We start from the raw sequence: 11,758 nt of genomic DNA, 5'->3' as shown, positions 1-11,758 counted from the left end.
GGGCAAATTGGTAAAAAAACGTGAACCACCTCACCACCAGAACCAGATTACTCAGAAGACGAAAACCGATCGGCGTTCAGTAGACTCAAAACCAAACTCGCGGTGAATCGTCGGAATCCACCGCTAAAGGAAACATGATGATCTCTCAGTTCTTCGTCTTATCTCAGCGAGGAGACAACATCGTCTTCCGTGACTGTAAGCTCCTTTTCTCCCGATCTGATCCCCTCTCTCTGCTTCTTCCTTGTTTTTGTTTCCCCTCTTCAGAGTCGAGACTCATTGTCACTGTTTTCTGAGAATTTTTACATTGAAGCTTCTCTAAGCTCATTGATCTGTTTGATCTACCAGCATTTCCTATCCGATGACATATATGTTGAGCTGAATTCTCAGATCAGATTGTAACTATTCAATTAGTTGGAGAAGATGTAATTCTTGGAATCGTAATGATCAGTGGAGATATGGAATCCCTTTAGATTCTCTGTTTGTTTGAGCTGATGCGATTTAGTTGGATCCACTAGAAAATTTCAAAATGTGTTAACATTTTATTGATACAGACCGGGCTGAGGTACCAAAAGGCAGTACAGAGACGTTCTTTCGTAAAGTCAAGTTCTGGAAGGAGGATGGAAATGCTGAGGCACCACCTATCTTTGTAGGTATTATTATCCTTTCTGTTTGTTTGTGAGCTATAATGGTTTTATCTGACGCTTTGTGTGTGTGATTATAGAATGTGGATGGCGTGAACTACTTCCATGTCAAGGTTGTTGGACTTTATTTTGTTGCGACAACGAGAGTTAACGTGTCACCGTCTCTTGTTTTGGAGCTTCTACAAAGGATCGCTCGTGTTATTAAGGATTATCTTGGTGTTTTGAATGAAGATTCATTCAGGAAGAATTTTGTGCTTGTGTATGAGTTGCTCGATGAAGTAATTGTAAGTCTCATTATTAGCAAGTATATTTCTGTTTAGTAGATGTTTTGTGTTTAATTTAATATGACCTCATTGCTCTAATTGATTTAGGATTTTGGTTATGTGCAAACTACATCTACTGAGGTTTTGAAATCCTATATATTCAATGAGCCTATTGTGGTTTCTCCTGCACGTCTTCAACCTATCGATCCTGCCGCCATTTTCACAGTAAGATTGTTCTTTTTTTCCTCCTCCTTGTATGTATGTCATATGTGACTGGCCCTTTATATTAATGTTATGCAGCAAGGAGCCAAAAGAATGCCTGGAACAGCTGTTACGAAATCGGTTGTAGCTAATGACCCTGGGGGTCGGAGAAGAGAGGAAATTTTTGTGGACATCATCGAGAAAATCAGTGTTACTTTTAGTTCAAGCGTGAGTAGTTACTCTTTTGAAGTTTATTATACCAAAACTATATAAGTCTTGCCATACTCTTTTCACCTTGCCATATCAGTGATACTATGTCCTAATAAATGTAGTTGCATCGTAATGTTAGTGTCTTGATGAAAATTGAAAATGATCCATATTTTTCTGATTTGTGAACAGGGTTATATACTGACTTCTGAGATTGATGGCACCATTCAAATGAAGAGCTATCTTTCTGGTAATCCAGAAATTCGTTTAGCTCTTAATGAAGACCTAAACATAGGAAGAGGAGGAAGATCAGTATATGGTATTGCTTGTTACACCCCTTTAAATCAACATTATTATCTTAGGAAGGAATCTACGTGATATTCTATCTTGTCTCACTCTTTGAAATCTTGGTGTCTTTTTCCGTAATTTGGGCTTTGAGAATGCTTTAAATGTCAACTAAACTGCATGTTTCCACTTACAAGGCTTTCTTCATAACCCGATTCTTGAATAGATATTGCTACTACTGTAGCATTCTTCTTTGAGGCTCATCATTATCAAGTAGGGTTGATCTGGTAAGACTATCTAACCCTTGGTAACATCACTCTTGAAATGTTGCAGATTATAGGAGTTCTTCAGGTTCAGGGGTGATACTTGATGATTGCAATTTTCATGAGTCTGTTCGTCTGGATACCTTCGATTCTGATAGAACTTTGTCCCTGGTGAGCTTTAAAATATATTTCACAGAAAACATCTTGTCATAGCATGTTGTATTGCTATTTAACGTGCGTTCTGCTTTTCAGGTTCCACCAGATGGTGAATTTCCAGTAATGAATTACCGTATGACCCAGGAGTTCAAGCCTCCTTTTCATGTTAATACCTTGATTGAAGAGGCTGGACGCCTTAAGGTGAAATTTCATGCGTACAAGTTTTCTGAGTCAGATGAAAACTAGAAAAATTTCTTACTTTTTATCCCAGTGCTTAAGTCATATATTTCTGGTTGCTAAAATTTAGGCTGAAGTGATAATCAAAATACGTGCTGAATTCCCTTCAGACATAATTGCCAACACAGTTACAGTTCAGATGCCATTGCCAAATTATACTTCCAGGTACATCACTTTTTTTATTGTACAAGTGCATTACCGAGATACATGTGGGAAGAGTTTCATAAATACAGTTTCATAAATTCTAGCTTTGGGTATTCCAAAATCTGAACCACACTTGAGATAGATTCAACGGATTATGTTTGTTGTGACAGGGCTAGTTTTGAGTTGGAACTCGGTGCGGCTGGACAGAGGACAGATTTCAAGGAATCGAGCAAAATGCTTGAATGGAATTTAAAAAAGGCAAGTGTTTAATCTCTCACGTGGTATTTTGAACTATTGTATTGTGCTACCATTAGCTAACAACTGTGGTGTTGTAGATTGTTGGCGGGGCTGAACATACACTGCGTGCAAAGCTAACGTTTTCACAGGAATTTCATGGTGACCCCCCCTAAGACAAAAGTTATTCATTCGTTCTCTCAGAGAAAAATAAAGTATTGCTTGCTGATAGTTTTCAATTTCAATTTTAGGTAATATCACAAAGGAAGCAGGGCCGGTCAGCATGACTTTCACGATACCAATGTACAATGTTTCTAAACTTCAGGTAAGTATAACGCCGGTTCTTGAGATTTTTCCTTCTTGTATTACCATTAACCGTCCTCTTCAACCATCTCTAATGGATTGGGTGATGCAGGTCAAATACTTGCAGATAGCAAAGAAATCAAGTAGTTACAATCCATATCGTTGGGTTAGATACGTTACACAGGCCAATTCATATGTGGCTCGGATATGACTTCTTTCAGATAATGTTTGTCACTTGTATGTTTTAATAATACTGTCTCTTTTCTTCTCCACAATGTCTGTTTATTTCCGGATCATACTTCTTCAAGTTTTAAGAGGATTGCTTTGCAGTACATGTTAAATGTTCTCTCTTTTTTTTTGGATATTTTCTTCTTTGGTATCATTGATTCTTTTGTTTTGTTTTTCCCTGAAAACATCATATGATCTCCAAATATGTAATCTGCAGAATTACATCCATTGAATCTTTCCTGGTCAATTCCAAGATTCTACGTTACGCAAATCGTAAAGTAGTGAAAGAGCAGCGTTGAGATGCAATTAGATTAGCTTTATTGATGATCATAGTGAAATCAATACAACTTATTAACAAACGTAAATTCCCTTCCATTACCTGATACATTTTCATGGGCAAAATCTCTCTTCCCCACTGTACACTACTATATACCACTTCCCATTAACCACTTTCACCAAGCCTAGGGGAGGTTGTTAATAAAACCACTCCATCTACGTGTAATCAACTACTTGTTCTACTACTTTGATTTAATCGGGCCGGTGGACAAAAATCCCTCTCACCTTTCTCTTCCCAAAGGCAACTGATGTCTTGAGGTTCCGTACGTTTCTGGAGAAGAACGACTCAAAGGCGAATGCCTTGTGAAGACAGGAGAAGACGAAGAAGAAGATGATGTTGGTGAAGGAGCCTCAGACTGTCCGTGAGCCCGTCCCTGATGATCTCCAAAAATGAAATCAGCAAAGTCATCCGTGCTTGTACTGTCTGTGCTACAAGAGCATTCATCTGAGTTGCTGTCAAAGAGAGAAGAACTGTCACTTGATGAGTCCTCTTCTAAAATTCTCTGCAGCCTCTGGAAACTGGAATAAAACGACTGTATATTGCCAGATCGACCACCACCGGGAGTGTTGGAAGACACCACAGGACTTGAAGTAGACACAGGCCGTGGTATGGATATGGTAGTTTTCTCATTAGCTTTAGGTACTGGCACCCTGCATTTTTTATTGGATGCTTCGGCTTTGGTACACATTGTTAGTCTTGGAGGCATTGGAGAGCACCTGTTGTCAATTCATTCGATACGTAGCATAAGTAATCAGATCAATTATAATCCACAATCTTAAAGAGTGAGAGAGGTATCTCACCTTGCATAGAACAACATATACGCTCCCTTCGTCAAGATCCTTTCAACATCAGAAGTTACTACCTGAAAACAATCAATGCACACCAGAAGAATTAAACATAGAATTTCTCTTCAAACTTGTGATCAAGAGATGAAGATGACAAGAAGAGACCAGTAAATGAGTAGCAACCAACGCTATTCCTCTCACAAAACCAATCCAAAGACTTTCAGACTTCAATGAGGTTGGAACAAATGTTCTAGAAAAGCCAATAAAACCAGCTACAATATATCCTATTTACAATATAATCTCATTTTCCAAGGGAAGGGGAAATTATATAATTATTATCCATTCAAAACTAAGAAATTCGACATAGAAAAGGAAGAAGCAAACAATGTACACCTATAATGTTGTCAGAGAGGTAGGAAATTCTATTTACTTCCAAAGTGCAACATATATCAAACACAGGTAAAAATGTAACAAAAACAAAGCTTATTTAGAAACCAATTCACAACCAACATTCCAATGATAATATATGAGAAACTTACCGTGCTATCATCAGCCTTGTACCACTTATTTTGATTTCTGATATAGCAGACATAGTGGCCAGAAAACGCCGCATTCATTATATCCAAGTGAACAATGACTCCATAGAGTTTGTAGTCATGTGATTTTTCACTCCCTCCACTGACATATGGTGCCAAATCTAGAGTTTCTGGAAACCTTATAAACTTATTGAGCTTCCCGAACTTTCCTGCCTTTAAGAATTAAGTGTAGCGAAATTGTGAAAAGACAAGAAAACACAGATGGAACTCAACAGAAACAAACCAGGTCTTCATTGAAGATATTAATTACCTGGAATCGTTTTAGTGCAATTGTAAGGACATTAGGAGGTTCCGTAATTTTCAGCTTCTTTTTGGCTCTCTCATAGGATTTACAGCTGCGCACAGAAATACAAAAGTTAGCACCCATTAACCTTCGAATGTAAACCTCACAGCCAGAATCGAATGTAGTTTTATAAGAGGCCACAGATGATTGGTTTAAACTACGCAAATACAAGACCATGATATACTCAAAAAAATTCTGTCATGATAGCTAGAGGGGAACTCTGTTGCAGCTGGTCATGGAACAAGGTATTGTAATTAAAATTCATAAAAGGGAATGATATGGTTGACCATGAACTCTAAATCAACTTGTATCCTACCCATCTAAGAACCATACATAAAGCTGATGTAAAAACTCTATCTCCAAAACATGAAAAAAATATATATACATATCAAAGGACCACGCGAACTTCAACACATTATAAGGAAGTGCTGACCAACCTGTCACATCTGTATTTGTTTTCTCCATCCAATATCTCAGTCCTTGTAAATCGACGCAAAGCATCATCCAAGGTGCTAATATCCCCATCAATCTCAACCGTTAGATCCATCATTTTTTCGCGAAGCTCAGATTTTCCTTGACATTTCATGCATTTAATCTGGCAGACATCATAATTTTCAAATAAAAAGGATTATAACTCCCTCCAAACCTATGTAAAATGAGTAAAGTAAAATGTACTAGGTAATGATACCTTTGATCGGAGGTATCCCCCAAATGTCAAACCAATAAGAGTTGTATCTTCTAATTTGCTAGTCTTCGGCATATCATTTTCAGATGCCTTAATGCACACAGACTGCATTGTATCGACAACAAACCTGCAAATTGCAAGGAAAATAAATTAAAACAATATTCTTAAATGTATGCATGAGAGTTCACTCGACTACAGAAACTTCAGTTCACCTAAGGAATTCATGTGCATCTTCTTCCTTGCCATTCCCAAGAAAGATTCCAATACTCTGCAACTGAGATAACAACCCATTAGGGGATAGTGGAGACTTCCCTTCTTTTGCCTTTAAGACCAACTTCTCAAACCCACAGGTGAAGCACTGTTCTTTGTTTGGACCTATAATTAAACGACCTAGTAAGAGCCTGATATAACGATGATTGTAGAACATAACCTTCCAAAATAAGTAGCATATAGCGCATCAAAAAGAAAATAACTTAGGACCAGTGACGCACATGCTCTAGAATGAAATTGCTGGAGGAAGTATGTCGTCAGAGGAGGAGTGAACATCAGGCATTGGAAGACAACATTAGCAAAGCAGCTGAAAGAACAAGAATATTTGTTTGCATCAGCGAGTGAGCTACACATTACTTTGTATTACAGCAAAGCGCTGAAGACTTTATAAAAGCCACAAAATAATATGCACTTCTTCAGAAAGCATAATTCCCAGGATAAAAAGGACTATAAAAAGAGGAAACTGGGGTCACCTATTCCCAACATTAATGAGGCCACAAGGCTGGAACTCAATTTTATTTGTATACAGCTTAGCAAAGTCTTCATATGGAAAGAGCCCCTGCATGTCACAAATAGATTAATAAGAATAAATAGCTGTGCTGATTGTTAATGTAGGAAGTATGTGTTGCAGAATGATGATAGCATCCTAGAACTCAGTGATTACCTTACGACCATGTCTTCCTACCATCTCATTTTCAGATGATGACTTCGGTCTTCTCCACTGGTCTACAACTTTCTGTGCTGATGCCTTCAAACCACATCTTCCATGTAGAGAATTTATATGGTGAACGGTAACACCATTCTGTTTCTGATGGTCAAGAACTCTTCCCGTTTTTGCACCTAGAGGAGAATGTTTCATAACATCAGTACACTCCCTAGTATTTGAGGCCTTGGATGCCAAAAGTTGGACTTCCCCAACCTTCCTAGGGTCCAACATACAGCGACTTTCACTACTGGCACTCTTTGACTTCTGAAGGGTCATAGGAGACAAATCAGTAGTGCCCAAAGAACTTGGCGCATCAGTAGAAGAGAAAGTTGGTAATGAAATTTCAGCTTTAACAGATCTTTTAGCCTTTCTTTCTTTTAAATTCACTTCAATAGAAGAACTCACTGGTGCAGCCCTGGGAGCTTCTTCTGAAATGCTACTCCTATGCCCAGAAACTTTAGTAACTGAAGCGTCTCTGGAGGAGCCATAGGAGAAATGCAGAGAAGATTTACCAGGTCCATCAGATTTAGAACTATCACAACTGTCACTAAGATATTCAGCTGATCCAAGGGCCGTACCCCAAAAATCAGATGACTTCAGAGGAGACGGGTCAGCGGATCCTGGATGCCCATCCGTAACTAATGAGCGTAAGCTACTTGATTGGATCTGGTTCTGCCCAGCATCACCCCCAGGTTTATGCAGACTTAATTTAGGTATACTAGCGAGGTTATCTACAGACTCAACCAAATGCACAAATTTAGGAGACAACGGTTTGGATGGAGCATCATCAATGGTGTTGAAACAGGTCTCCTCTGACTGTGCAGAAACACGAGCATCAAGTGGAGATTCTGGTCTCTCAGAATCAGAAGAACTGAAGCTCCCACAACGAGAAGAAATCTCATCACCAGAGTCATTACGGGGGGAGGAGGAGAAACCAGAAAACGAGGATCCAGATGTTTCAGCAACAGAAACAGCTTCTTCCTTATCTATAAGGTCATCTTTGTTATCTGCAATATCTCCATTCCCATCTTCAGGAGATTTAGCAGGATCAGAGAATATTGCTTCCTTGCTAGGCATAGAAACTGGTTCTGGATGCTCCAATAAAGTTTCATCAGCAGTACTCGGTTCATTTTCTTCTATGCAACTCAGATCAGAATCACTTTTCTCATCTTCATCATCATATATAATGGGAGCAGGACGACATTCATCTTTGTGACCTTGCCGCCAGTGAATGATTTGGCATTTCCCAGAACTGAGAAAAGAAAAGCAAAATAAGTTCCAAAGTATCACTAAGACATGTTGGGAACGAAACTTCACATATGCGGATGGGGAAAAAGGTTGAGAATTTGACAGACATTATAGCGCAAAGCTTAAACTATCGAATTAAAATAAATTTATCAACAGCACATTATCACAGATACATATACTGCACTTCCTCCCAAACTAACTAATCTCTCCAGATGCACTTTGAGTATTGCTAAAGTTACAGAAGTACATCTTATTCTTTCCCTTCTACTCACTCCAATTGACCAAGTCTCACCAGGTAATGCAGTACAATCATAACTCTAGAACCATACACACTAAATTCTGAAATTGAAAGGATAGGAATTTGCATACCAATACCGAACGGATTTGCAGCGAGAGCAACGAGTAGTGGCAAGACAATAGCACACAGGACAATGGAAGACATTAGAAACGGCAACAGAAGAGAACTCAAAAGAAGCCTCTTGCTCAGCCCTAGCAGCCTCTTCAGAGGCATGAATAAGAAGTCTCCTAATCTCTTCCCTTCTTTGAGCAGCGACCCTCCATTTGTGTCGGACAACGAAGCCGATCAAAGGTAAAACAAAAGAGATCACAAGGACAAGAGACGAAATCCCTAGATCCAAAACAAGGAGCATTTATCCTCCACCAGATGCACAAACAATTGGAAACAAATCTGGACCACCAACCATAGATTTTCTCCACCGGCGTAAAATTAGCCGGGACCGGAGGTGAACTGTGAAGATCACTCCGGTGGATTTTAGCACATGCAGAAGAAAGAAGGAAACAAAACCCAGAAAATAGTTTTTTTTTGGGATTTCGCTGGTGGGTAAGCTTCCGAAATGACGACACAGGAAAATTCCAAGATCAGACGGTATAAACAAAAACCCTTCGAGAGCACAAGTTGGGTTGTTTTTGTATATTCTCTGGAAATTAAAAAAGTTGAGAAATTTGGGTGATTCTGGTTTTAGGGTTTCCAAGGGAAGGAAAAGAGTGGAGAGATTCTTCTACGGTAGGAGGAGGAAGAAGAAAATATGAGACAAAGGATATTACTTTTCTAAACCAAGACGTTTTCTGCTTTTTTTTTTTATTATTACCAGATTACTTTTTTTTTTCTAACGTCATTTTGGATTTTTTATTACCATCAATTCTTTTTCTTTAATAATAATAATTGTTCAATGGAAAATATGTATTAGCCTGTTGACAAAAAGAAAAAAGTTTTTGTCTTAGTCAAGTTAAAAATTATATTGATGGGAACTTGTAATTATCTACTTTAATAAATAAATGTATATATTAGTGCCAATTTCTTTGTCTTTCATTTTAATTTTTTTTGTTATTTTTCTTTACAAATTGATATATAAATTTATGTCGTCTTTTGATATATGATAAAAAAAAAAAATTAACTTACTATAAATGGTTACCATATATACAACCATTAATCCAGTATTTGCAATCTACACAAATTATTATTATATCTATGACATACAAAATTTAGTTACGCGTTTTCATCTTCTGCTACCCAGCAAGTTAGTCCAGTAATACTTACTCAAGATTGTAAACTTGTATTATGTATATCTTGGAAGATAATCATCAAATTTTGGTTAATGTAAAAACACTATTACACTAAACATGTAATTGCCAACTAAATTATTGGTTCAAAATGAAATGAGTATTCCAAAAAAATTGTTAGAATATATCCGGCGAGAATTATATTCAATTCACCATATTGATAAAGATAATAGTCGATATCAAACGTAAAGACTAGATCAACAAAGAGTCATATTGTAGAACATTATTTATTTCAAGTCAAATTTCATCTTATTTCTTTACTTAAAAAAATATTTAAGATTCATTTCTATTCCAAAAGAAAACAATATAACATCAATGAACCTAACAATTGAGTAAAATAATAGTGTGAAGTAAAATTTCTTCTGACTACATGAAAGAAAATTTTACAAATAAAACTAGCAAACTACAAAGAACCTGTACTAGTTCCACACTAGAAGAAATCATAATAGCGTCTATAACTAATTATTTAGAATTATTAACAATAAGTCGCTTTGGCCGAGTGGTTAAGGCGTGTGCCTGCTAAGTACATGGGGTTTCCCCGCGAGAGTTCGAATCTCTCAGGCGACGATTACTTTTCTTTTTTAGACATAAAAGGTAAAAAGGCCCAATTAAGACACACGTCTCGGTCGTGATAAGCCCATAAAGATAACAGTGGGCTGTCTCTGACTCACTCACACGTTTTTCTACTTTTTTGACTACTTTTATATTTTGGACCCGGCAAATCTGACTGACTTAATTAGGGTTTACTTTAATGATCGAGAGATCGTTCAGACTTCAGATTTTAGACACACTCTCTCAAGTCTCAACACTCATCGTTCGTCGTCAACATTGAACACAAGACAAAACCGCGTCACCAAAAACTTCACTACAAATAAATAAATACCCTTTGTTTCCCTCTTCTTCTCCTTCATCGTCTTCACTCACACAACAACAACAACCTCAATTCATCCTCTCTTCCTTCCGATTTCCACAAAAATGAGCGCTAAAAGTTTCGTTGAAGGTGGTATTGCCTCTGTAATCGCCGGTTGCTCCACTCACCCTCTCGATCTCATCAAGGTTCGTCTTCAGCTCCACGGCGAAGCTCCTACCTCCACCACCGTCACTCTCCTCCGTCCAGCTCTCGCTTTCCCCAACTCTTCTCCTGCAGCTTTTCTCGCCGCCGAGACCACCACCACGTCTTCCGTTCCCAAAATTGGACCGATTTCACTCGGAATCAACATCGTCAAGTCGGAAGGCGCCGCCGCGTTATTCTCCGGCGTCTCCGCTACTCTTCTCCGTCAGACTCTCTATTCCACCACCAGGATGGGTCTATACGAAGTGCTTAAGACCAAATGGTCTGATCCTGAGTCAGGGAAGCTGAGTCTGAGCCGTAAGATCGGAGCGGGGCTTGTCGCTGGTGGGATCGGAGCCGCCGTTGGAAATCCAGCCGACGTGGCGATGGTTAGGATGCAAGCTGACGGGAGACTTCCTTTAGCACAGCGTCGTAACTACGCCGGAGTAGGTGACGCGATCAAGAGCATGGTGAAAGGAGAAGGCGTAACGAGCTTGTGGCGTGGCTCGGCTCTGACGATTAACAGAGCAATGATTGTGACTGCAGCTCAGCTTGCCTCTTACGATCAGTTCAAGGAAGGGATACTGGAGAGTGGTGTGATTGAGGATGGGCTCGGGACTCACGTGGTTGCGAGTTTCGCGGCGGGGTTTGTTGCTTCTGTGGCTTCGAATCCGGTGGATGTGATAAAGACGAGAGTGATGAATATGAAGGTGGGAGCTTACGAAGGCGCGTTGGATTGTGCGGTTAAGACGGTTAGAGCTGAAGGAGCAATGGCTCTTTATAAAGGCTTTGTTCCTACGGTTTGTAGGCAAGGACCTTTCACTGTTGTTCTCTTCGTTACCTTGGAGCAAATCAAGAAGCTGCTTCGTGATTTTTGATATTACTACTACTATTCTTTTATTGATGATGACGACTACTTTAAATTGATTTATTCATTTTTGAAATACAGTAGTGAACCCAAAGAGAGAAGAGGAGTTCAATATATTTTTTGTTCAATCATTGGTGTTATAAATACAATTCAATTTTTGGTTTCTATACTGATGTGAATGTTCAC

General features: G+C 38.7%; 3 protein-coding genes and 1 non-coding gene across 4 annotated transcripts; 3 read left to right on the top strand and 1 right to left on the bottom strand.

Annotated features, from left to right (window-relative positions):
- Nucleotides 1-3,313, top strand: LOC104730998 (AP-4 complex subunit mu). The gene is made up of 13 exons (XM_010450247.2): nucleotides 1-195; nucleotides 552-646; nucleotides 722-925; nucleotides 1,013-1,129; nucleotides 1,205-1,333; nucleotides 1,505-1,631; nucleotides 1,931-2,031; nucleotides 2,113-2,217; nucleotides 2,324-2,418; nucleotides 2,568-2,655; nucleotides 2,733-2,793; nucleotides 2,883-2,956; nucleotides 3,047-3,313. Exons 1-13 carry the CDS (start codon nucleotides 135-137, stop codon nucleotides 3,143-3,145), a joined length of 1,356 nt encoding a protein of 451 aa, XP_010448549.1. The 5' UTR covers nucleotides 1-134; the 3' UTR covers nucleotides 3,146-3,313.
- On the bottom strand, nucleotides 3,458-9,135 carry LOC104730997 (ubiquitin carboxyl-terminal hydrolase 16-like). The gene is made up of 11 exons (XM_010450246.1): nucleotides 8,442-9,135; nucleotides 6,783-8,076; nucleotides 6,592-6,677; nucleotides 6,340-6,425; nucleotides 6,061-6,223; nucleotides 5,852-5,975; nucleotides 5,601-5,758; nucleotides 5,131-5,215; nucleotides 4,824-5,033; nucleotides 4,300-4,361; nucleotides 3,458-4,215 (listed from the first exon to the last, which is right to left on the bottom strand). Exons 1-11 carry the CDS (start codon nucleotides 8,720-8,722, stop codon nucleotides 3,720-3,722), a joined length of 3,045 nt encoding a protein of 1,014 aa, XP_010448548.1. The 5' UTR covers nucleotides 8,723-9,135; the 3' UTR covers nucleotides 3,458-3,719.
- Nucleotides 10,139-10,220, top strand: TRNAS-GCU. The gene has a single exon. It is a non-coding gene; the product is annotated as a tRNA-Ser (tRNA).
- LOC104730994 (mitochondrial uncoupling protein 4-like) lies at nucleotides 10,418-11,737 on the top strand. Its single transcript, XM_010450244.2, has one exon. The coding sequence runs from the start codon at nucleotides 10,629-10,631 to the stop codon at nucleotides 11,580-11,582; it is 954 nt and encodes a 317-aa protein (XP_010448546.1). The 5' UTR covers nucleotides 10,418-10,628; the 3' UTR covers nucleotides 11,583-11,737.

This window comes from Camelina sativa, chromosome 12 (assembly GCF_000633955.1).
Source record: "Camelina sativa cultivar DH55 chromosome 12, Cs, whole genome shotgun sequence".
In the NCBI taxonomy this organism is placed as follows: Eukaryota; Viridiplantae; Streptophyta; class Magnoliopsida; order Brassicales; family Brassicaceae; genus Camelina; species Camelina sativa.
Note: the sequence above shows the minus strand (reverse complement) of the source record. Positions and strands in the feature narration are given on the sequence as shown.

Bases quoted from the DNA above. Each gene is read 5' to 3' on its own strand.
- LOC104730997 (XM_010450246.1), bottom strand. From the start codon at position 8,722: ATGCTCCTTGTTTTGGATCTAGGGATTTCGTCTCTTGTCCTTGTGATC. The intron at 6,224-6,339 runs GTGCGTCACTGG...GTTTAATTATAG, and splicing joins GCAATTTCATTCTAGAGCAT to GTCCAAACAAAGAACAGTGC. The intron at 4,216-4,299 runs GTGAGATACCTC...AATTGACAACAG, and splicing joins TATATGTTGTTCTATGCAAG to GTGCTCTCCAATGCCTCCAA.
- LOC104730994 (XM_010450244.2), top strand. From the start codon at position 10,629: ATGAGCGCTAAAAGTTTCGTTGAAGGTGGTATTGCCTCTGTAATCGCC.
- LOC104730998 (XM_010450247.2), top strand. From the start codon at position 135: ATGATGATCTCTCAGTTCTTCGTCTTATCTCAGCGAGGAGACAACATC. The intron at 2,218-2,323 runs GTGAAATTTCAT...GCTAAAATTTAG, and splicing joins AAGAGGCTGGACGCCTTAAG to GCTGAAGTGATAATCAAAAT. The intron at 2,656-2,732 runs GCAAGTGTTTAA...GTGGTGTTGTAG, and splicing joins TTGAATGGAATTTAAAAAAG to ATTGTTGGCGGGGCTGAACA.